The sequence below is a fragment of the Oncorhynchus mykiss genome, chromosome 10 (assembly GCF_013265735.2).
Source record: "Oncorhynchus mykiss isolate Arlee chromosome 10, USDA_OmykA_1.1, whole genome shotgun sequence".
In the NCBI taxonomy this organism is placed as follows: domain Eukaryota; kingdom Metazoa; phylum Chordata; class Actinopteri; order Salmoniformes; family Salmonidae; genus Oncorhynchus; species Oncorhynchus mykiss.
The window spans coordinates 82,740,021-82,765,225 of record NC_048574.1 but is presented as its reverse complement, the minus strand read 5'-3'; the positions used below and the strand labels follow the sequence as shown (position 1 = coordinate 82,765,225).

The 25,205-nt window shown below is 52.4% G+C and overlaps 1 protein-coding gene and 1 long non-coding RNA gene across 6 annotated transcripts in view; one reads left to right on the top strand and one right to left on the bottom strand.

Annotated features, from left to right (window-relative positions):
• LOC118936829 (UDP-glucose 6-dehydrogenase) overlaps positions 1-23,135 on the top strand; it is a 31,310-nt gene extending 8,175 nt beyond the window's left edge. Inside the window, exons 4-14 of one of the 5 annotated variants that reach the window (XM_036934232.1) lie at positions 193-393; positions 737-934; positions 2,820-2,967; positions 3,986-4,080; positions 16,021-16,151; positions 19,268-19,404; positions 21,410-21,501; positions 21,682-21,792; positions 22,438-22,512; positions 22,637-22,690; positions 22,939-23,135. In XM_036934232.1, coding sequence (XP_036790127.1) covers positions 193-393; positions 737-934; positions 2,820-2,967; positions 3,986-4,080; positions 16,021-16,151; positions 19,268-19,404; positions 21,410-21,501; positions 21,682-21,792; positions 22,438-22,512; positions 22,637-22,675 — 1,227 coding nt within the window. In that variant the 3' untranslated portion in view covers positions 22,676-22,690; positions 22,939-23,135. Of the gene's footprint in view, positions 1-192; positions 394-736; positions 935-2,819; positions 2,968-3,985; positions 4,081-16,020; positions 16,152-19,267; positions 19,405-19,605; positions 19,760-21,409; positions 21,502-21,681; positions 21,793-22,437; positions 22,896-22,938 lie in introns of those variants that run through there. The other 4 variants (XM_036934231.1, XM_036934230.1, XM_036934229.1 and 1 more) reach the window with 4 other exon arrangements.
• LOC118936830 lies at positions 22,634-24,088 on the bottom strand. Its single transcript, XR_005034283.1, has 2 exons — positions 23,167-24,088; positions 22,634-23,048 (listed from the first exon to the last, which is right to left on the bottom strand). It is a non-coding gene; the product is annotated as an uncharacterized LOC118936830 (long non-coding RNA).
• Positions 24,089-25,205: the final 1,117 nt, after the last annotated feature.

Sequence of the window (25,205 nt, the reverse complement as noted above, 5' to 3'; positions counted from 1 at the left end):
CTTTCTCTCTCTCTCTCTCTCTCTCTCTCTCTCTCTCTCTCTCTCTCTCTCTCTCTCTCTCTCTCTCTCTCTCTCTCTCTCTCTCTCTCTCTCTCTCTCTCTCTCTCCGTCAGTCAGTGTCTATCTGTAGTGTGTGTCTGAGTTCCTGTCTTCCATCAGTCTAACCCCCCCCCCCCTCCCCTCCCTCCCCAGGTGAACACCCCCACAAAGACCTATGGGATGGGGAAGGGGCGTGCAGCCGACCTAAAGTACATTGAGGCCTGTGCTCGCCGCATCGTAGAGGTTTCCAACGGTTACAAGATCGTCACGGAGAAGAGCACGGTTCCTGTCCGAGCGGCTGAGAGCATCAGACGGATATTTGACTCCAACACCAAACCCAACCTAAACCTGCAGGTAGGTGGAGATACTAACCTGGTCTGTGTGTGTAGGTGCTGTCAAACCCAACCTCAACCTGCAGGTAGGTGGAGATACTAACCTGGGTTCAATACCTATTTACAAAGTTTTGGGTCTGTGTGTGAGTGTGTGTGTGTTTATCTCTCTGTGTGTTTATCTCTCTGTGTGTGTTTATCTCTCTGTGTGTGTTCATCTGTCTGTGTGTGTGTGTTCATCTCTCTGTGTGTGTGTGTTCATCTCTCTCTGTGTGTGTTCATCTCTGTGTGTGTGTGTGTGTGTGTTCTTCTCTGTGTGTGTGTGTTCATCTCTCTCTGTGTGTGTGTTCATCTCTGTGTGTGTGTAGGTGCTGTCCAACCCAGAGTTCCTGGCTGAGGGTACGGCGGTGCGTGACCTGAAGGAGCCAGACCGCGTCCTGATTGGTGGAGACGAGACGGCGGAGGGTCAGAGGGCGATCAGGGCTCTGTGTGACGTCTACGAACACTGGGTCCCCAAGGCCCGCATCATCACCACCAACACCTGGTCCTCAGAACTCTCCAAACTGGTACGGGGGGGGGGTCGCTGTCTGACTACAGTCTGCTGGGATGAACTGGTACGTCTAGGGGGGGGGGGGGGTCGCTGTCTGACTACAGTCTGCTGGGATTAACTGGTACGTCTGGGGGGGTCGCTGTCTGACTACAGTCTGCTGGGATTAACTGGTACGTCTAGGGGGGGGGGGGGTCGCTGTCTGACTACAGTCTGCTGGGATTAACTGGTACGTCTGGGGGGGGTCGCTGTCTGACTACAGTCTGCTGGGATTAACTAGTACGTCTGGGGGGGGGGGGGTCGCTGTCTGACTACAGTCTGCTGGGATTAACTGGTACGTCTGGGGGGGGGGGGGGTCGCTGTCTGACTACAGTCTGCTGGGATTAACTGGTACGTCTGGTGGGGGGGTCGCTGTCTGACTACAGTCTGCTGGGATTAACTAGTACGTCTGGGGGGGGTCGCTGTCTAACTACAGTCTGCTGGGATTAACTGGTACGTCTGGGGGGGGTCGCTGTCTGACTACAGTCTGCTGGGATTAACTAGTACGTCTGGGGGGGGTCGCTGTCTAACTACAGTCTGCTGGGATTAACTAGTACGTCTGGGGGGGGGTCGCTGTCTAACTACAGTCTGCTGGGATTAACTGGTACGTCTGGGGGGGGGGGTCGCTGTCTGACTACAGTCTGCTGGGATTAACTAGTACGTCTGGAGGGGGGGGGGTCGCTGTCTGACTACAGTCTGCTGGGATTAACTGGTACGTCTGGAGGGGGGGGTCGCTGTTTGACTACAGTCTGCTGGGATTAACTGGTACGTCTGGAGGGGGGGGGGTCGCTGTCTGACTACAGTCTGCTGGGATTAACTGGTACGTCTGGGGGGGTCGCTGTCTGACTACAGTCTGCTGGGATTAACCGGTACGTCTGGGGGGGGGGGGTCGCTGTCTAACTACAGTCTGCTGGGATTAACTGGTACGTCTGGGGGGGGGGGGGTCGCTGTCTGACTACAGTCTGCTGGGATTAACTGGTACGTCTGGGGGGGTCGCTGTCTGACTACAGTCTGCTGGGATTAACTGGTACGTCTGGGGGGGGGGGGGGTCGCTGTCTGACTACAGTCTGCTGGGATTAACTGGTACGTCTGGGGGGGGGTCGCTGTCTGACTACAGTCTGCTTGGATTAACTGGTACGTCTGGGGGGGGGGGGTCGCTGTTTGACTACAGTCTGCTGGGATTAACTGGTACGTCTGGGGGGGGGGGTCGCTGTTTGACTACAGTCTGCTGGGATTAACTGGTACGTCTGGGGGGGGTCGCTGTCTGACTACAGTCTGCTGGGATTAACTGGTACGTCTGGGGGGGGGGGGGGGGTCGCTGTCTGACTACAGTCTGCTGGGATTAACTGGTACGTCTGGAGGGGGGGGGGGTCGCTGTCTAACTACAGTCTGCTGGGATTAACTGGTACGTCTGGAGGGGGGGGTCGCTGTCTGACTACAGTCTGCTGGGATTAACTGGTACGTCTGGGGGGGGGGGTCGCTGTCTGACTACAGTCTGCTGGGATTAACTGGTACGTCTGGGGGGGGGGGTCGCTGTCTGACTACAGTCTGCTGGGATTAACTGGTACGTCTGGGGGGGGTCGCTGTCTGACTACAGTCTGCTGGGATTAACTGGTACGTCTGGGGGGGGGGGTCGCTGTCTGACTACAGTCTGCTGGGATTAACTGGTACGTCTGGGGGGGGGGGGGGTCGCTGTCTGACTACAGTCTGCTGGGATTAACTGGTACGTCTGGGGGGGGGGTCGCTGTCTGACTACAGTCTGCTGGGATTAACTGGTACGTCTGGGGGGGGGGGGTCGCTGTCTGACTACAGTCTCCTGGGAATAACTGGAGCTGTGTGTGTGTGTGTGTGTGTGTGTGTGTCAGGCTGCCAATGCGTTCCTAGCCCAGCGTATCAGCAGTATCAACAGTATCAGTGCTCTGTGTGAGTCAACGGGGGCTGACGTAGAGGAGGTGGCTCTAGCCATCGGCATGGACCAGAGGATAGGCAGCAAGTTCCTGAAGGCCAGCGTGGGTACGGTACACACACACACAGACAAACACACACACACACACACACAGAGGAACACACACACACACACACACACAGAGACACACACACACACACACACACACACACACACAGAGACACACACACACACAGAGACACACACACACACAGAGACACACACACACACACAGAGACAGACACACAGAGAGACACAGACACACACACACACACAGAGAGAGACACACACACACAGACACAGAGAGACACACAGACACACACACACACACACACAGAGACACACACAGACAGAGAGACACAGACACACACACACACACACACACACACACAGAGACACACACAGACAGAGAGACACAGACACACACACACACACACAGACAGAGAGAGACACACAGACAGAGATACACAGACACACACACACAGAGAGACACACACACAGAGAGAAACAGACACACACACACACACACACACACACACAGACACACAGAGACACACACACACACACAACACACAGAGAGAGACACACACACACACACACACACAGAGAGACACACACACACACACAGAGAGACACACACACACACAGAGACACACACACACACACACACAACACACAGAGAGACACACACACACACACACATACACACACAGACACACACACACAGAGACACACACACACACAACACACACAGAGACACACACACACACACAACACACAGAGACACACACACACACACACACAGAGAGAGACACAGACACAAATCCACACTGAACAACGTGTCTTGTTCATTCATGTGTTCTATGTTGGACCGTTCTAACGACTACAACAGTCAACTGTTGTACTGCAGTCATAACCCTTAAGATCATTTAAATTATCTCTCTCTCTCTGTCTCTCTCTCTGTCTCTCTCTCTCTGTCTCTCTCTGTCTCTCTCTGTCTCTCTCTGTCTCTCTCTGTCTCTCTCTCTGTCTCTCTCTCTGTCTCTCTCTGTCTCTCTCTGTCTGTCTCTCTCTCTCCCCCCCCAGGGTTTGGTGGTAGTTGTTTCCAGAAGGATGTATTAAACCTGGTTTATCTGTGTGAAGCTCTCAACCTCCCTGAGGTCGCTTCCTACTGGCAACAGGTAGCTACTGCACACACACACACACCACTGACTGTGCAGAATAGTTGTTTTTACTCTCTCTCTTTGTCTTTCCATTTTTATCTCCTCCCTCCCCACGTCATAACCTCTCAGTCCGTACCCACGTTACACTCCATCTCCTCCCCACGTCATAACCTCTCAGTCCGTACCCACATTACACTCCATCTCCTCCCCACGTCATAACCTCTCAGTCCGTACCCACGTTACACTCCATCTCCTCCCCACGTCATAACCTCTCAGTCCGTACCCACATTACACTCCATCTCCTCCCCACGTTATAACCTCTCAGTCCGTACCCACGTTACACTCCATCTCCTCCCCACGTCATAACCTCTCAGCCCGTACCCACATTACACTCCATCTCCTCCCCACGTCATAACCTCTCAGTCTGTACACACGTTGAAGTCCACAGTAAATACCTCTTCACTACAATATTCTCTGTTGTCCCCTGGTTAGTCTCCTCTGGCCTGTTATATATATCTATATATACTGGCTTTTCATTTTAATGTGTGATTCTATAGTTTATCTTGACCATATAAAGGGAATATGAATGTCTTGAAAAGAGCTCAATAAAATGTATTATTAGGGATTCGTAGTGTGTAGGAGGGTCACCGGTACCTAGTCAGGGTGTAGGAGGGTCACCAGTACCTAGTCAGGGTGTAGGAGGGTCACCGGTATCTAGTCAGGGTGTAGGAGGGTCACCAGTACCTAGTCAGGGTGTAGGAGGGTCACCAGTACCTAGTCAGGGTGTAGGAGGGTCACCGGTACCTAGTCAGGGTGTAGGAGGGTCACCGGTACCTAGTCAGGGTGTAGGAGGGTCACCGGTACCTAGTCAGGGTGTAGGAGGGTCACCAGTACCTAGTCAGGGTGTAGGAGGGTCACCGGTATCTAGTCAGGGTGTAGGAGGGTCACCAGTACCTAGTCAGGGTGTAGGAGGGTCACCAGTACCTAGTCAGGGTGTAGGAGGGTCACCAGTACCTAGTCAGGGTACAGGAGGGTCACCGGTATCTAGTCAGGGTGTAGGAGGGTCACCAGTACCTAGTCAGGGTGTAGGAGGGTCACCAGTACCTAGTCAGGGTGTAGGAGGGTCACCAGTACCTAGTCAGGGTGTAGGAGGGTCACCGGTACCTAGTCAGGGTGTAGGAGGGTCACCAGTACCTAGTCAGGGTGTAGGAGGGTCACCAGTACCTAGTCAGGGTGTAGGAGGGTCACCGGTACCTACTCAGTGTGTAGGAGGGTCACCAGTACCTAGTCAGGGTGTAGGAGGGTCACCAGTACCTAGTCAGGGTGTAGGAGGGTCACCAGTACCTAGTCAGGGTGTAGGAGGGTCACCAGTACCTAGTCAGGGTGTAGGAGGGTCACCGGTACCTAGTCAGGGTGTAGGAGGGTCACCGGTACCTAGTCAGGGTGCAGGAGGGTCACCGGTACCTAGTCAGGGTGTAGGAGGGTCACCGGTACCTAGTCAGGGTGTAGGAGGGTCACCGGTACCTAGTCAGGGTGCAGGAGGGTCACCGGTACCTAGTCAGGGTGTAGGAGGGTCACCAGTACCTAGTCAGGGTGTAGGAGGGTCACCGGTACCTAGTCAGGGTGCAGGAGGGTCACCGGTACCTAGTCAGGGTGTAGGAGGGTCACCGGTACCTAGTCAGGGTGTAGGAGGGTCACCGGTACCTAGTCAGGGTGCAGGAGGGTCACCGGTACCTAGTCAGGGTGTAGGAGGGTCACCGGTACCTAGTCAGGGTGTAGGAGGGTCACCGGTACCTAGTCAGGGTGCAGGAGGGTTACCGGTACCTAGTCAGGGTGCAGGAGGGTCACCGGTACCTAGTCAGGGTGTAGGAGGGTCACCGGTACCTAGTCAGGGTGTAGGAGGGTCACCGGTACCTAGTCAGGGTGTAGGAGGGTCACCGGTACCTAGTCAGGGTGCAGGAGGGTCACCGGTACCGAGTCAGGGTGCAGGAGGGTCACCGGTACCTAGTCAGGGTGCAGGAGGGTCACCGGTACCTAGTCAGGGTGTAGGAGGGTCACCGGTACCTAGTCAGGGTGTAGGAGGGTCACCGGTACCTAGTCAGGGTGCAGGAGGGTTACCGGTACCTAGTCAGGGTGTAGGAGGGTCACCGGTACCTAGTCAGGGTGTAGGAGGGTCACCGGTACCTAGTCAGGGTGTAGGAGGGTCACCGGTACCTAGTCAGGGTGTAGGAGGGTCACCGGTACCTAGTCAGGGTGCAGGAGGGTCACCGGTACCGAGTCAGGGTGCAGGAGGGTCACCGGTACCTAGTCAGGGTGCAGGAGGGTCACCGGTACCTAGTCAGGGTGCAGGAGGGTCACCGGTACCTAGTCAGGGTGCAGGAGGGTCACCGGTACCTAGTCAGGGTGTAGGAGGGTCACCGGTACCTAGTCAGGGTGTAGGAGGGTCACCGGTACCTAGTCAGGGTGCAGGAGGGTCACCGGTACCGAGTCAGGGTGCAGGAGGGTCACCGGTACCTAGTCAGGGTGCAGGAGGGTCACCGGTACCTAGTCAGGGTGCAGGAGGGTCACCGGTACCTAGTCAGGGTGTAGGAGGGTCACCGGTACCTAGTCAGGGTGTAGGAGGGTCACCGGTACCTAGTCAGGGTGTAGGAGGGTCACCGGTAACTAGTCAGGGTGTAGGAGGGTCACCGGTACCTACTCAGTGTGTAGGAGGGTCACCGGTACCTAGTCAGGGTGTAGGAGGGTCACCGGTACCTAGTCAGGGTGTAGGAGGGTCACCGGTACCGAGTCAGGGTGCAGGAGGGTCACCGGTACCTAGTCAGGGTGCAGGAGGGTCACCGGTACCTAGTCAGGGTGTAGGAGGGTCACCGGTACCTAGTCAGGGTGTAGGAGGGTCACCGGTACCTAGTCAGGGTGCAGGAGAGGGTCACCGGTACCTAGTCAGGGTGTAGGAGGGTCACCGGTACCTAGTCAGGGTGTAGGAGGGTCACCGGTACCTAGTCAGGGTGTAGGAGGGTCACCAGTACCTAGTCAGGGTGTAGGAGGGTCACCAGTACCCAGGGTGTAGGAGGGTCACGGGTACCTACTCAGTGTGTAGGAGGGTCACCAGTACCTAGTCAGGGTGTAGGAGGGTCACCGGTACCTAGTCAGGGTGCAGGAGGGTCACCGGTACCGAGTCAGGGTGCAGGAGGGTCACCGGTACCTAGTCAGGGTGCAGGAGGGTCACCGGTACCTAGTCAGGGTGCAGGAGGGTCACCGGTACCTAGTCAGGGTGTAGGAGGGTCACCGGTACCTAGTCAGGGTGCAGGAGGGTCACCGGTACCGAGTCAGGGTGCAGGAGGGTCACCGGTACCTAGTCAGGGTGCAGGAGGGTCACCGGTACCTAGTCAGGGTGCAGGAGGGTCACCGGTACCTAGTCAGGGTGTAGGAGGGTCACCGGTACCTAGTCAGGGTGTAGGAGGGTCACCGGTACCTAGTCAGGGTGTAGGAGGGTCACCGGTACCTAGTCAGGGTGTAGGAGGGTCACCGGTAACTAGTCAGGGTGTAGGAGGGTCACCGGTACCTAGTCAGGGTGTAGGAGGGTCACCGGTACCTAGTCAGGGTGTAGGAGGGTCACCGGTACCTAGTCAGGGTGCAGGAGGGTCACCGGTACCGAGTCAGGGTGCAGGAGGGTCACCGGTACCGAGTCAGGGTGTAGGAGGGTCACCGGTACCTAGTCAGGGTGTAGGAGGGTCACCGGTACCTAGTCAGTGTGTAGGAGGGTCACCAGTACCTAGTCAGGGTGTAGGAGGGTCACCTGTACCCAGGGTGTACGAGGGTCACCGGTACCTACTCAGTGTGTAGGAGGGTCACCGGTTCCTAGTCAGGGTGTAGGAGGGTCACCGGTACCTAGTCAGGGTGTAGGAGGGTCACCGGTACCGAGTCAGGGTGCAGGAGGGTCACCGGTACCGAGTCAGGGTGCAGGAGGGTCACCGGTACCTAGTCAGGGTGCAGGAGGGTCACCGGTACCTAGTCAGGGTGTAGGAGGGTCACCGGTACCTAGTCAGGGTGCAGGAGGGTCACCGGTACCTAGTCAGGGTGCAGGAGGGTCACCGGTACCTAGTCAGGGTGTAGGAGGGTCACCGGTACCTAGTCAGGGTGCAGGAGGGTCACCGGTACCGAGTCAGGGTGCAGGAGGGTCACCGGTACCTAGTCAGGGTGCAGGAGGGTCACCGGTACCTAGTCAGGGTGTAGGAGGGTCACCGGTACCGAGTCAGGGTGCAGGAGGGTCACCGGTACCTAGTCAGGGTGCAGGAGGGTCACCGGTACCTAGTCAGGGTGTAGGAGGGTCACCGGTACCTAGTCAGGGTGTAGGAGGGTCACCGGTACCTAGTCAGGGTGTAGGAGGGTCACCGGTAACTAGTCAGGGTGTAGGAGGGTCACCGGTACCTACTCAGTGTGTAGGAGGGTCACCGGTACCTAGTCAGGGTGTAGGAGGGTCACCGGTACCTAGTCAGGGTGTAGGAGGGTCACCGGTACCGAGTCAGGGTGCAGGAGGGTCACCGGTACCTAGTCAGGGTGCAGGAGGGTCACCGGTACCTAGTCAGGGTGTAGGAGGGTCACCGGTACCTAGTCAGGGTGTAGGAGGGTCACCGGTACCTAGTCAGGGTGCAGGAGAGGGTCACCGGTACCTAGTCAGGGTGTAGGAGGGTCACCAGTACCTAGTCAGGGTGTAGGAGGGTCACCAGTACCTAGTCAGGGTGCAGGAGGGTCACCGGTACCTAGTCAGGGTGTAGGAGGGTCACCGGTACCTAGTCAGGGTGTAGGAGGGTCACCAGTACCTAGTCAGGGTGTAGGAGGGTCACCAGTACCCAGGGTGTAGGAGGGTCACGGGTACCTACTCAGTGTGTAGGAGGGTCACCAGTACCTAGTCAGGGTGTAGGAGGGTCACCGGTACCTAGTCAGGGTGCAGGAGGGTCACCGGTACCGAGTCAGGGTGCAGGAGGGTCACCGGTACCTAGTCAGGGTGCAGGAGGGTCACCGGTACCTAGTCAGGGTGCAGGAGGGTCACCGGTACCTAGTCAGGGTGTAGGAGGGTCACCGGTACCTAGTCAGGGTGCAGGAGGGTCACCGGTACCGAGTCAGGGTGCAGGAGGGTCACCGGTACCTAGTCAGGGTGCAGGAGGGTCACCGGTACCTAGTCAGGGTGCAGGAGGGTCACCGGTACCTAGTCAGGGTGTAGGAGGGTCACCGGTACCTAGTCAGGGTGTAGGAGGGTCACCGGTACCTAGTCAGGGTGTAGGAGGGTCACCGGTACCTAGTCAGGGTGTAGGAGGGTCACCGGTAACTAGTCAGGGTGTAGGAGGGTCACCGGTACCTAGTCAGGGTGTAGGAGGGTCACCGGTACCTAGTCAGGGTGTAGGAGGGTCACCGGTACCTAGTCAGGGTGCAGGAGGGTCACCGGTACCGAGTCAGGGTGCAGGAGGGTCACCGGTACCTAGTCAGGGTGTAGGAGGGTCACCGGTACCTAGTCAGGGTGTAGGAGGGTCACCGGTACCTAGTCAGTGTGTAGGAGGGTCACCAGTACCTAGTCAGGGTGTAGGAGGGTCACCAGTACCCAGGGTGTAGGAGGGTCACCGGTACCTACTCAGTGTGTAGGAGGGTCACCGGTACCTAGTCAGGGTGTAGGAGGGTCACCGGTACCTAGTCAGGGTGCAGGAGGGTCACCGGTACCGAGTCAGGGTGCAGGAGGGTCACCGGTACCTAGTCAGGGTGCAGGAGGGTCACCGTTACCTAGTCAGGGTGTAGGAGGGTCACCGGTACCTAGTCAGGGTGTAGGAGGGTCACCGGTACCTAGTCAGGGTGTAGGAGGGTCACCGGTACCTAGTCAGGGTGTAGGAGGGTCACCAGTACCTAGTCAGGGTGTAGGGGGGTCACCAGTACCTAGTCAGGGTGTAGGAGGGTCACCAGTACCTAGTCAGGGTGTAGGGGGGTCACCGGTACCTAGTCAGGGTGTAGGAGGGTAACCGGTAACTAGTCAGGGTGTAGGAGGGTCACCGGTACCTAGTCAGGGTGTAGGAGGGTCACCGGTACCTAGTCAGGGTGTAGGAGGGTCACCGGTACCTAGTCAGGGTGCAGGAGGGTCACCGGTACCTAGTCAGGGTGTAGGAGGGTCACCGGTACCTAGTCAGGGTGTACGAGGGTCACCGGTACCTAGTCAGGGTGTAGGAGGGTCACCGGTACCTAGTCAGGGTGCAGGAGAGGGTCACCGGTACCTAGTCAGGGTGTAGGAGGGTCACCGGTACCTAGTCAGGGTGTAGGAGGGTCACCGGTACCTAGTCAGGGTGTAGGAGGGTCACCGGTACCTAGTCAGGGTGTAGGAGGGTCACCGGTACCTAGTCAGGGTGCAGGAGGGTCACCGGTACCTAGTCAGGGTGTAGGAGGGTCACCGGTACCTAGTCAGGGTGTAGGAGGGTCACCGGTACCTAGTCAGGGTGTAGGAGGGTCACCAGTACCTAGTCAGGGTGTAGGGGGGTCACCAGTACCTAGTCAGGGTGTAGGAGGGTCACCAGTACCTAGTCAGGGTGTAGGGGGGTCACCGGTACCTAGTCAGGGTGTAGGAGGGTAACCGGTAACTAGTCAGGGTGTAGGAGGGTCACCGGTACCTAGTCAGGGTGTAGGAGGGTCACCGGTACCTAGTCAGGGTGTAGGAGGGTCACCGGTACCTAGTCAGGGTGCAGGAGGGTCACCGGTACCTAGTCAGGGTGTAGGAGGGTCACCGGTACCTAGTCAGGGTGTACGAGGGTCACCGGTACCTAGTCAGGGTGTAGGAGGGTCACCGGTACCTAGTCAGGGTGCAGGAGAGGGTCACCGGTACCTAGTCAGGGTGTAGGAGGGTCACCGGTACCTAGTCAGGGTGTAGGAGGGTCACCGGTACCTAGTCAGGGTGTAGGAGGGTCACCGGTACCTAGTCAGGGTGTAGGAGGGTCACCGGTACCTAGTCAGGGTGCAGGAGGGTCACCGGTACCTAGTCAGGGTGTAGGAGGGTCACCGGTACCTAGTCAGGGTGTAGGAGGGTCACCGGTACCTAGTCAGGGTGTAGGAGGGTCACCGGTACCTAGTCAGGGTGCAGGAGGGTCACCGGTACCTAGTCAGGGTGTAGGAGGGTCACCGGTACCTAGTCAGGGTGTAGGAGGGTCACCGGTACCTAGTCAGGGTGTAGGAGGGTCACCGGTACCTAGTCAGGGTGCAGGAGGGTCACCGGTACCTAGTCAGGGTGTAGGAGGGTCACCGGTACCTAGTCAGGGTGCAGGAGGGTTACCGGTACCTAGTCAGGGTGCAGGAGGGTCACCGGTACCTAGTCAGGGTGTAGGAGGGTCACCGGTACCTAGTCAGGGTGTAGGAGGGTCACCGGTACCTAGTCAGGGTGTAGGAGGGTCACCGGTACCTAGTCAGGGTGTAGGAGGGTCACCGGTACCTAGTCAGGGTGCAGGAGGGTCACCGGTACCGAGTCAGGGTGCAGGAGGGTCACCGGTACCTAGTCAGGGTGCAGGAGGGTCACCGGTACCTAGTCAGGGTGCAGGAGGGTCACCGGTACCTAGTCAGGGTGTAGGAGGGTCACCGGTACCTAGTCAGGGTGCAGGAGGGTCACCGGTACCGAGTCAGGGTGCAGGAGGGTCACCGGTACCTAGTCAGGGTGCAGGAGGGTCACCGGTACCTAGTCAGGGTGCAGGAGGGTCACCGGTACCTAGTCAGGGTGTAGGAGGGTCACCGGTACCTAGTCAGGGTGTAGGAGGGTCACCGGTACCTAGTCAGGGTGTAGGAGGGTCACCGGTACCTAGTCAAGGTGTAGGAGGGTCACCGGTAACTAGTCAGGGTGTAGGAGGGTCACCGGTAACTAGTCAGGGTGTAGGAGGGTCACCGGTACCTAGTCAGGGTGTAGGAGGGTCACCGGTACCTAGTCAGGGTGTAGGAGGGTCACCGGTACCTAGTCAGGGTGCAGGAGGGTCACCGGTACCGAGTCAGGGTGCAGGAGGGTCACCGGTACCTAGTCAGGGTGTAGGAGGGTCACCGGTACCTAGTCAGGGTGTAGGAGGGTCACCGGTACCTAGTCAGTGTGTAGGAGGGTCACCAGTACCTAGTCAGGGTGTAGGAGGGTCACCAGTACCCAGGGTGTAGGAGGGTCACCGGTACCTACTCAGTGTGTAGGAGGGTCACCGGTACCTAGTCAGGGTGTAGGAGGGTCACCGGTACCTAGTCAGGGTGTAGGAGGGTCACCGGTACCGAGTCAGGGTGCAGGAGGGTCACCGGTACCTAGTCAGGGTGCAGGAGGGTCACCGGTACCTAGTCAGGGTGTAGGAGGGTCACCGGTACCTAGTCAGGGTGTAGGAGGGTCACCGGTACCTAGTCAGGGTGCAGGAGAGGGTCACCGGTACCTAGTCAGGGTGTAGGAGGGTCACCGGTACCCAGGGTGTAGGAGGGTCACGGGTACCTACTCAGTGTGTAGGAGGGTCACCAGTACCTAGTCAGGGTGTAGGAGGGTCACCAGTACCTAGTCAGGGTGTAGGAGGGTCACCAGTACCTAGTCAGGGTGTAGGGGGGTCACCAGTACCTAGTCAGGGTGTAGGAGGGTCACCAGTACCTAGTCAGGGTGTAGGAGGGTCACCGGTACCTAGTCAGGGTGTAGGAGGGTAACCGGTAACTAGTCAGGGTGTAGGAGGGTCACCGGTACCTAGTCAAGGTGTAGGAGGGTCACCGGTACCTAGTCAGGGTGTAGGAGGGTCACCGGTACCTAGTCAGGGTGCAGGAGGGTCACCGGTACCTAGTCAGGGTGTAGGAGGGTCACCGGTACCTAGTCAGGGTGTACGAGGGTCACCGGTACCTAGTCAGGGTGTAGGAGGGTCACCGGTACCTAGTCAGGGTGCAGGAGAGGGTCACCGGTACCTAGTCAGGGTGTAGGAGGGTCACCAGTACCTAGTCAGGGTGTAGGAGGGTCACCAGTACCTAGTCAGGGTGTAGGAGGGTCACCGGTACCTAGTCAGGGTGCAGGAGGGTCACCGGTACCTAGTCAGGGTGTAGGAGGGTCACCGGTACCTAGTCAGGGTGCAGGAGGGTCACCGGTACCTAATCAGGGTGCAGGAGGGTCACCGGTACCTAATCAGGGTGCAGGAGGGCATCACCGGTACCGAGTCAGGGTGCAGGAGAGGGTGACCGGTACCTAGTCAGGGTGCAGGAGAGGTTCACCGGTACCTAGTCTTCTTCTTATGAACCATACAAACACATGTGGAATGTGGTAACCATGGTACCATACGAACACGTGGAATGTGGTAACCATGGTACCATACCAATACATGTGGAATGTGGTAACCATGGAACCATACGAACACGTGGAATGTGGTAACCATGGTACCATACGAACACGTGGACTGTGGTAACCATGGTACCATACGAACACGTGGACTGTGGTAACCATGGTACCATACGAACACGTGGACTGTGGTAACCATGGTACCATACGAACACGTGGACTGTGGTAACCATGGTACCATACGAACACGTGGACTGTGGTAACCATGGTACCATACGAACACGTGGACTGTGGTAACCATGGTACCATACGAACACACGTGGAATGTGGTAACCATGGTACCATACGAACACATGTGGAATGTGGTAACCATGGAACATGTCTTAACATAGCTATTCTCTAAGGGTCAAGAGGAATGCCGAGTTATTGACGAATCAAAAAATCTAATTTTACGTGTCCATTTTTTAAACCACAGTAGATCCACTCCACAGTGGCCAGTCAACTGTAAACTTGTCATCGCTGTCATCGACATCCCAAAGACGAACCACACTTTTGATACTTGATATTTGATACTGTTCATCTGTTATGGCTGCAATCCCAATATCGGGATCGATTTGACAACTACCAGTGAAAATAGAGGGCCCCAAATTCAAACCACAGAAATCTCATAATTAGAATTCCTAAAACAGACATGTGTCTGAAATCATTTTAAAGATATTCTCGTTGTTAATCCCACCAAAGTGTCCGATTTCAAATAGGCTTTTCAGCGAAAGCACTACAAACGAGTATGTTAGGTCTCCACCAAACCACAAATAAGCACAGCCATTTTCCAGCAAAATATACCATTCACAAAAAGCAGAAATAAAGATAAAATGAATCACTAACCTTGAATTATCTTCATCAGATGACACTCATAGGACTTCATGTTACACAATACATGCATGTTTTGTTTGATAAAGTTCATATTTATATCAAAACAATCAGAGTTTACATTGGCGCGTTAGATTCACTAGTTCCAAAAACATCAAGTGATTTTGCATAGCCACATCGTTTCAACAGAAATACTCGTCATAAATGTAGATGATAATACAAGTTATACACATGGAATTATAGATATACCTCTCCTTAATGCAACCGCTGTGTCAGATTTTTAAAAAAGCTCACGGAAAAAGCAACACATGCAATAATCTGAGACGGAGCTCAGAACAGAAGCCAAATTAGCCTCCATGTTGGAGTCAACAGAAACCAGAAAATACATGATAAATGTTTCCTTACCTAACCTACCTTACTTAACTTCATCAGAATGCAGTCCTAGGAATCCCAGGTCCACAATAAATGCTTGATTTGTTCAAAAAATGTCAGTTATTTATGTCCAATTAGCTACTTTGGTTAATGCGTTTGGTAAACAATTCCAAAGTCACAAAGCGCGTCCACTATAACGTGACGAAATGTCCAAAAGTTCCGTAACAGTCAGTAGAAACATGTCAAACGATGTACTGAATCAATCTTTAGAATGTAGTTTACATGCATCTTGAATAACGTTCCAACCGGAGAATTAGAATGACTTCAGATGAGCGGTGGAACGCAGGTCCTTCCCCTGTGAACGCGCCTGGTGAAAGCGTGGTCCACTCATGGCTGTGGTCACTATTTCCTGTGTCAATCGACCCCTCTTCACATTAGAGTCATCAGACAAAGTTCTATTGACTGCTGACATCTAGTGGAAGGCGTAGGAAGTGAAAACTCATCCATATCTCGCTGTAATTTCAATGAGACCTTGGTTGAAAATCTGCCACCTCCAGAAAAAAAACAGGAAGTGGAATTTCTCAGGTTTTTGCCTGCTATATGAGTTCTGTTATACTCACAGACATAATTCAAACAGTTTTAGAAACTTCAGAGTGTTTTCTATCCAATACTAATAATAATATGCAAATATTAGCAACTATGACAGGAGCAGGCCGTTTGATATGGGCACCTTTCATCCAAGCTACTCAATACTGCCCCCTGCAGCCATAAAAAGGTAACTCATTATTTGCATGTGTAAAGATAGTTACAACATGATAGTGCTTGTTGTTCTCCAACTCATCTTGTGTTCTTTCTGTCATCCTGTGAACCCCGTTCATTGCTGCTCACAGCTATATTTATTATTATGCTTTCACCTCCTTCCTCTTCACCTCCCTTTCCCTCCCTCCCTCCCTCCCTCCCTCCCTCCCTCCCTCCCTCTCCCTCCTCCTCCCTCTCTCCCAACCTCTCTCCTCCCTCCTCTCCCTCCTTCTCCCTCTCTCCCTCCTCCTCTCCCTCCCTCTCCCTCCTCCTCTCCCTCCTCCTCCCCTTCTCCCTCCCTCCCTCTCCCTCCTCCTCCTCCCTCTCCCTCCTCCTCTTCCCCCTCTCCCTCTCTCCCTCCTCCTCTCCCTTCTCCTCCCTTTCTCCCTCCTCCTCCCTCCTCCTCCCCCTCTCCCTCCTCCCCCTCTCCCTCCTCCTCCTCCCTCTCCCTCCTCCTCCTCCCTCTCTCCCTCCTCCTCTCCCTCTCCCTCCTTCCCTCCTCCCTCTCTCCCAACCTCCCTCTCCCTCCTCCTCCTCCCTCTCCCACCTCCTCCCTCTCTCCTCCCCCCTCTCCCTCCTCCTCCCCCTCCTCCTCCTCTCTCCTCCCTCTCCCACCTCCTCCCTCTCTCCAGGTGATTGATATGAATGAGTACCAACGGAGGAGGTTTGCGTGTCGTATCATTGACTGTCTGTTTAACACAGTGACAGGGAAGAAGATCGCCCTGCTGGGATTCTCCTTTAAGAAAGACACTGGAGATACCAGGTATCTATTTTCCTATCTTCTATTCTTCTCCTCTCCTCCTCGTTCCCTCTCTTCCTCCTCGTTCCCTCTCTCCCTCCTCGTTCCCTCTCTTCCTCCTCGTTCCCTCTCTTCCTCCTCGTTCCCTCTCTTCCTCCTCGTTCCCTCTCTTCCTCCTCGTTCCCTCTCTCCTCTTTCTTCTCTTGTTGAAACATCAATTCCTTTTCTTTCTCTCGCTCTCTCTCTTTATTTTCATGGGAAACTTAGATGAGTAGATGATAAACGAAAGTTAAAATTAAAATGAACAGTAAACATTACACTCACAGAAGTTCCAAAATAATAAAGACATTTCAAATGTCATATTATTATTATCTGTATACAGTGTTGTAACGATGTGCAAATAAATCAACATAAATATGGGTTGTATTTACAATGGTGTGTGTTCTTCACTGGTTGCCCTTTTCTCGTGGCAACAGGTCACAAATCTTGCTGCTGTGATGATGTCACACTGTGGTATTTCACCCAGTAGATATGGGAGTTTATCAAAATTGGATTTGTTTTCGAATTCTTTGTGGATCTGTGTAATCTGAGGGAAATATGTCTCTCTAATATGGTCATACATTGGGCAGGAGGTTAGGAAGTGCAGCTCAGTTTCCACCTCATTTTGTGGGCAGTGAGCACATAGCCTGTCTTCTCCTGAGAGCCAGGTCTACCTACGGCGGCCTTTCTCAATAGCAAGGCTATGCTCACTGAGTCTGCACATAGTCAAAGCTTTCCTTAAGTTTGGGTCAGTCACAGCGGTCAGGTATTCTGCCGCTGTGTACTCTCTGTTTAGGGCCAAATAGTTTGTTGATATATATGTTGAAGAGGGTGGGGCTTAAGCTGCAGCCCTGTCTCACCCCACGGCCTCTTGGGAAGAAGAAATGTTCTTTGACAATTTTAACCGCACACTTGTTGTTTGTGTTCATGGATTTTATAATGTTGTATGTTTTACCCCCAACACCACTTTCCATCCATTTGTAAAGCAGACCCTCGTGCCAAATTGAGTCCAAAGCTTTTTTTAAATCAACAAAGCATGAGAAGACTTTGCCTTTGTTTTGGTTTGTTTGTTTGCCAATTAAGGTGTGCAGGGTGAATACGTGGTCTGTTGTACGGTAATTTGGTAAAAAGCCAATTTGACATTTGCTCAGTACATTGTTTTCACTGAGGAAATGTCTGCTGTTAATGATAATGCAGAGGATTTTCCCAAGGTTGCTGTTGACGCATATCCCACGGTAGTTATTGGGGTCAAATTTGTCTGTCTCTGTTTTGTGTAGTGCCTGTCTCTCTCTTCTCGGTCTCCTCTCTCTCTCTGTCCTGTCTCTCTCTCCTCGGTCTCCTCTCTCTCTGTCCCGTCTCTCTCTCCTCGGTCTCCTCTCTCTCTGTCCCCTCTCTCTCTCCTCGGTCTCCTCTCTCTCTGTCCCCTCTCTCTCTCCTCGGTCTCCTCTCTCTCTGTCCCCTCTCTCTCTCCTCGGTCTCCTCTCTCTCTGTCCCCTCTCTCTCTCCTCGGTCTCCTCTCTCTCTGTCCCCTCTCTCTCTCCTCGGTCTCCTCTCTCTCTGTCCCCTCTCTCTCTCCTCGGTCTCCTCTCTCTCTGTCCCCTCTCTCTCTCCTCAGTCTCCTCTCTCTCTGTCCCCTCTCTCTCTCCTCAGTCTCCTCTCTCTCTGTCCCCTCTCTCTCTCCTCGGTCTCCTCTCTCTCTGTCCCCTCTCTCTCTCCTCGGTCTCCTCTCTCTCTGTCCCCTCTCTCTCTCCTCAGTCTCTCCTCGGTCTCCTCTCTCTCTGTCCCCTCTCTCTCTCCTCAGTCTCTCCTCGGTCTCCTCTCTCTCTGTCCCCTCTCTCTCCTCTCTCTCTCCTCTGTCTTCTCTCTCTCTGTTCCCTCTCTCTCTCCTCGGTCTCCTCTCTCTCTGTCCCGTCTCTCTCTCCTCTCTCTCTCCTCGGTCTCTTCTCTCTCTGTCCCGTCTCTCTCTCCTCTCTCTCTCATCGGTCTCCTCTTTCTCTGTCCCCTGGCTCTCTCCTCGGTCTCCTCTCTCTCTGTCCCCTCTCTCTCTCCTCGGTCTCCTCTCTCTCTGTCCCCTCTCTCTCTCCTCGGTCTCCTCTCTCTCTGTCCCCTCTCTCTCTCCTCGGTCTCCCCTCTCTCTGTCCCCTCTCTCTCTCCTCAGTCTCCTCTCTCTCTGTCCCCTCTCTCTCTCCTCGGTCTCCTCTCTCTCTGTCCCCTCTCTCTCTCCTCGGTCTCCTCTCTCTCTGTCCCCTCTCTCTCTCCTCGGTCTCCTCTCTCTCTGTCCCCTCTCTCTCTCCTCGGTCTCCTCTCTCTCTGTCCCGTCTCTCTCTCCTCTCTCTCTCCTTGGTCTCCTGTCTCTCTGTCCCGTCTCTCTCTCCTCTCTCTCTCCTCGGTCTCCCCTCTCTCTGTCCCCTCTCTCTCTCCTCGGTCTCCTCTCTCTCTGTCCCCTCTCTCTCTCCTCGGTCTCCTCTCTCTCTGTCCCCTCTCTCTCTCCTCGGTCTCCTCTCTCTCTGTCCCCTCTCTCTCTCCTCGGTCTCCTCTCTCTCTGTCCCCTTTCTCTCTCTCTCTATCTCGTGTGTTTCAGGTTAATCAGTGTGTGTGTGTGAAGGGGTAAAGTGCCTGCCTGTCTCTCTCTCTCTCCTCTCTCTCGTGTGTGTCAGGCTAATCAGTGTGTGTGTGTGTGTGTGTCAGGTTAATCAGTGTGTGTGTGTGTGTCAGGTTAATCAGTGTGTGTGTGTGTGTCAGGTTAATCAGTGTGTGTGTGTGTGTCAGGTTAATCAGTTTGTAGGGGTAAAGTGCATGTCTTGGAACCTTGACCTGATATAGAACACACATTAACCCCCCCGCCCCCCCCAGAGTTAATCATTCATATTATGGGATGCCAGGTAGCTTAGCGATTTAAGATTGTTGGGCCAGTACTGAAAGGTTGCTGGTTCAAATCTTCCAGTCGACTAGGTGGGAGAGAAAAATCGATCTGTGCCCTTGAGCAAGGCACTTAACCTAAACTGCTCCTGTAAGCCTGCTTAATGACTGGCGTGTGTGTGTGTGTGTGTGTGTGTGTGTGTGTGTGTGTGTGTGTGTGTGTGTGTGTGTGTGTCTTTCAGGGAGTCTTCTAGTATCTATATATCTAAGTACCTGATGGACGAGGGAGCCAAGCTCCACATCTACGACCCTAAAGTCCTGAAGGAACAGATCATTCTGGACCTCTCTCAACCGCACATCTCTGAAGACCCTCACAGAGGTAGAGGAGGGAGGGGGGGGGGGTATGTCTCTCTGTCTGGCTGGCTGTGTCTGCCTGGCTGCCTGCCTGCCTGCCTGTCTGCCTGTCTGTCTGATCTGGTCACAGTGTCTATGTGACGGTGTATCTGTGTATTGTAGTGTCTATGTGACGGTGTATCTGTGTATTGTAGTGTCTATGTGACGGTGTATCTGTGTATTGTAGTGTCTGAGCTGGTCACAGTGTCAGTGGATCCCTACCAGGCCTGTCAGGGGGCTCACGCTCTGGTCGTCTGTGTGATGGTGTATCTGTGTATTGTAGTGTCTATGTGATGGTGTATCTGTGTATTGTAGTGTCTATGTGATGGTGTATCTGTGTGTTGTAGTGTCTATGTGATTGTGTATCTGTGTGTTGTAGTGTCTATGTGATGGTGTATCTGTGTATTGTAGTGTCTGTGTGATGGTGTATCTGTGTATTGTAGTGTCTATGTGACGGTGTATCTGTGTATTGTAGTGTCTATGTGACGATGTATCTGTGTATTGTAGTGTCTATGTGATGGTGTATCTGTGTATTGTAGTGTCTATGTGACGGTGTATCTGTGTATTGTAGTGTCTATGTGACGGTGTATCTGTGTATTGTAGTGTCTATGTGACGGTGTATCTGTGTGTTGTAGTGTCTATGTGATGGTGTATCTGTGTATTGTAGTGTCTATGTGATGGTGTATCTGTGTATTGTAGTGTCTATGTGACGGTGTATCTGTGTATTGTAGTGTCTGTGTGATGGTGTATTGTAGTGTCTATGTGACGGTGTATCTGTGTATTGTAGTGTCTGTGTGATGGTGTATTGTAGTGTCTATGTGACGGTGTATCTGTGTGTTGTAGTGTCTGTGTGATGGTGTATTGTAGTGTCTATGTGATGGTGTATCTGTGTATTGTAGTGTCTGTGTGATGGTGTATTGTAGTGTCTATGTGATGGTGTATCTGTGTATTGTAGTGTCTATGTGACGGTGTATCTGTGTATTGTAGTGTCTATGTGATGGTGTATCTGTGTATTGTAGTGTCTATGTGACGGTGTATCTGTGTATTGTAGTGTCTATGTGATGGTGTATCTGTGTATTGTAGTGTCTGTGTGATGGTGTATTGTAGTGTCTATGTGACGGTGTATCTGTGTATTGTAGTGTCTGTGTGATGGTGTATTGTAGTGTCTATGTGATGGTGTATCTGTGTGTTGTAGTGTCTATGTGATGGTGTATCTGTGTATTGTAGTGTCTATGTGACGGTGTATCTGTGTATTGTAGTGTCTATGTGATGGTGTATCTGTGTATTGTAGTGTCTGTGTGATGGTGTATTGTAGTGTCTATGTGATGGTGTATCTGTGTGTTGTAGTGTCTATGTGATGGTGTATCTGTGTATTGTAGTGTCTATGTGATGGTGTATCTGTGTATTGTAGTGTCTATGTGATTGTGTATCTGTGTATTGTAGTGTCTATGTGACGGTGTATCTGTGTGTTGCAGTGTCTATGTGACGGTGTATCTGTGTATTGTAGTGTCTGATCTGGTCACAGTGTCTATGTGACGGTGTATCTGTGTATTGTAGTGTCTGATCTGGTCACAGTGTCTATGTGACGGTGTATCTGTGTATTGTAGTGTCTGTGTGATGGTGTATTGTAGTGTCTATGTGATGGTGTATCTGTGTATTGTAGTGTCTGTGTGATGGTGTATTGTAGTGTCTATGTGATGGTGTATCTGTGTATTGTAGTGTCTATGTGATGGTGTATCTGTGTATTGTAGTGTCTATGTGATGGTGTATTGTAGTGTCTATGTGATGGTGTATCTGTGTATTGTAGTGTCTGTGTGATGGTGTATTGTAGTGTCTATGTGATGGTGTATCTGTGTATTGTAGTGTCTATGTGACGGTGTATCTGTGTATTGTAGTGTCTATGTGATGGTGTATCTGTGTATTGTAGTGTCTATGTGACGGTGTATCTGTGTGTTGTAGTGTCTATGTGATGGTGTATCTGTGTGTTGTAGTGTCTGAGCTGGTCACAGTGTCAGTGGATCCCTACCAGGCCTGTCAGGGGGCTCACGCTCTGGTCGTCTGCACCGAGTGGGACATGTTCAAGGTGAGAGGCACACACACACACACTAATCCAATCATATAAACACCTAACATCAACTGTGTGTGTGTGTGTGTGTGTGTGTGTGTGTGTAGGAGCTGGACTATGAGATGATCTATGACCACATGTTCTCCTCCTTTCCCTCTGTGTGTGTGTGTGTGTGTGTGTGTGTGTGTGTGTGTGTAGGAGCTGGACTATGAGATGATCTATGACCACATGTTGAAACCAGCGTTTCTGTTTGACGGCCGTCGCCTGTTGGACCAGCTCCACCCCCGCCTGCAGAACATTGGCTTCCAGGTACACACACACACACACACACACACACACACACACACACACACACGCTCGCTCTCTAACCGCCTGGTTTCACAGCGCTGGAAGTGGTATGGCAGGAGCAGTGTGAACAGCCGCTGGGTTTTAATTGGCTGATCTCTCAGTCCGTCACCAGTCTAAAAGTTAGGCCCCTCCCTCTACGTTGTTGTGGACTTCAAGGCGCCAGCGATTTTAAACAAGGAAGTGATTTAGGAAAATTGTAAAGTACTGTTATCTTATAAATAGTTTTCACATATAAACTTTATTTTGTCCGGATCTCGGAATAAATTAAGTCTTCCCAAAAATAATATGGTTAATAAGATAATCTATTTTGATCGGCCATTTTCACCATTTTTACAAAGTCCTACATTATACAACAGTCTCAGGCTCTGTCCCGCTTCCATTTAGAGCCACGCCTCCATAGTCATGTGATTCGCTCAGTATTTTAATTGATTAGCATGTTACCCTCCACCCCCCACACATACACACAGACCCACACTGTTACCAGGCTCCATGCCCCCAGCATGTCAGGCCTGGGGGGGACGAGGTTCACTCTGTACACACACCCAGTAAAACTATGTTCTCACTACAATAACCAGACTGCATCTCCTCTGTGTGTGTTTCCTGCAGATCGAAACCATCGGTAAGAAGTTGACGACATCTCGTATCCCCTACACACCCACGGCCGGAGTCCCTCGTATCAGCATCAACCCTGAACCCCCGACCAAGAAGACCAAAGTCTGACTCTGACACACACACCCCTCAACATCAACCCTGAACCCCCGACCAAGAAGACCAAAGTCTGACTCTGACACACACACCCCTCAACATCAACCCTGAACCCCCGACCAAGAAGACCAAAGTCTGACACACACCCCTCAGCATCAACCCTGAACCCCCGACCAAGAAGACCAAAGTCTGACTCTGACACACACACCCCTCAACATCAACCCTGAACCCCCGACCAAGAAGACCACAGTCTGACTCTGACACACACCCCTCAACATCAACCCTGAACCCCCGACCAAGAAGACCACAGTCTGACTCTGACACACACACCCCTCAACATCAACCCTGAACCCCCGACCAAGAAGACCACAGTCTGACTCTGACACACACACACCCCTCAACATCAACCCTGAACCCCCGACCAAGAAGACCACAGTCTGACACACACCCCTCAACATCAACCCTGAACCCTCGACCAAGAAGACCAAAGTCTGACTCTGACACACACACCCCTCAACATCAACCCTGAACCCCCGACCAAGAAGACCAAAGTCTGACTCTGACACACACACACCCCTCAACATCAACCCTGAACCCCCGATCAAGAAGACCACAGTCTGACACACACACCCCTCAGCATCAACCCTGAACCCCCGACCAAGAAGACCAAAGTCTGACTCTGACACACACACACCCCTCAACATCAACCCTGAACCCCCGACCAAGAAGACCAAAGTCTGACTCTGACACACACACCCCTCAGAATCACCCCCCCCCCCCCCCCCTCACCTACCATTCTTCCTCTACGAGGACTATCATTGATAATCAATATGTTTTGATGCTGCCGGTTTTATTTCCTGTTATAACTGACCAATCACATTAATACTGCCTCTCATTTCCTGTTAGAACCGGCCAATCACATTAATACTGCCTCTCATTTCCTGTTATAGCCGGCCAATCACATTAATACTGCCTCTCATTTCCTGTTATAACCGGCCAATCACATTAATACTGCCTCTCATTTCCTGTTATAACCGGCCAATCACATTAATACTGCCTCTCATTTCCTGTTATAACCGGCCAATCACATTAATACTGCCTCTCATTTCCTGTTATAACCGGCCAATCACATTAATACTGCCTCTCATTTCCTGTTATAACTGACTAATCACATTAATTAACTGTCTCTCATTTCCTGTTATAACTGGCCAATCACGTTAATACTGTCTCATGTCCTGTTATAACCGGCCAATCACATTAATACTGCCTCATTTCCTGTTATAACTGGCCAATCACATTAATACTGTCTAATTTCCTGTTGTAACTGGCCAATCACTGGTTCCGATTTTATACAGACATAAATAATGTGAGTCTTAAATAATGTCCCCTTTCATGGTGCTCTCCTGGTCCAACGTACGGCCCTATAGAGGGTGTCGTTTCAGATTGAACAGATCCTTTCATATCCTGCCTTTTTTATATAGACTGGTGATGTCATCAACCTGCGACTTAAATAAAACAAGATGTGAACTGTCATCACGGACTCTCTCAATGCTTTGTTACTGCTTCAGGTATTAGTGTTCAACCTATAATTATATCGTGTTTCCCAATGGGCCTTGGTCAAGAGTAGTGCACTATATATGTATGTATATATATACAGAGTAGGGACCAGGGAGCCGTTTGGGACGTCCCCAGACTAGACAGGGGTCCAAGAGTAGTGCACTATATATGTATATATATATATATATACATGTATATATAATCATGTATATATATATACAGAGTAGGGACCAGGGAGCCGTTTGGGACGTCCCCAGACTAGACAGGGGTCCTTAACCACGTATCTAAAGTCAGTTTAGGGGGAGTTGTGGACATTAGTGGACATATGTTATGTCTCAAATGGTTCCTTATTCCCTATCTAGTGCACTATGGGCCCTAGTTCCTTATTCCCTATCTAGTGCACTATGGGCCCTAGTTCCTTATTCCCTATCTAGTGCACTATGGGCCCTAGTTCCTTATTCCCTATCTAGTGCACTATGGGCCCTAGTTCCTTATTCCCTATCTAGTGCACTATGGGCCCTAGTTCCTTATTCCCTATCTAGTGCACTATGGCCCTAGTACCTTATTCCCTATCTAGTGCACTATGGCCCTAGTTTCTTATTCCCTATCTAGTGCACTATGGGCCCTAGTTCCTTATTCCCTATCTAGTGCACTATGGCCCTAGTACCTTATTCCCTATCTAGTGCACTATGGCCCTAGTTTCTTATTCCCTATCTAGTGCACTATGGGCCCTAGTTCCTTATTCCCTATCTAGTGCACTATGGGCCCTAGTTCCTTATTCCCTATCTAGTGCACTATGGGCCCTAGTTCCTTATTCCCTATCTAGTGCACTATGGCCCTAGTACCTTATTCCCTATCTAGTGCACTATGGGCCCTAGTTCCTTATTCCCTATCTAGTGCACTATGGCCCTAGTTCCTTATTCCCTATCTAGTGCACTATGGGCCCTAGTTCCTTATTCCCTATCTAGTGCACTATGGCCCTAGTACCTTATTCCCTATCTAGTGCACTATGGCCCTAGTTTCTTATTCCCTATCTAGTGCACTATGGGCCCTAGTTCCTTATTCCCTATCTAGTGCACTATGGGCCCTAGTTCCTTATTCCCTATCTAGTG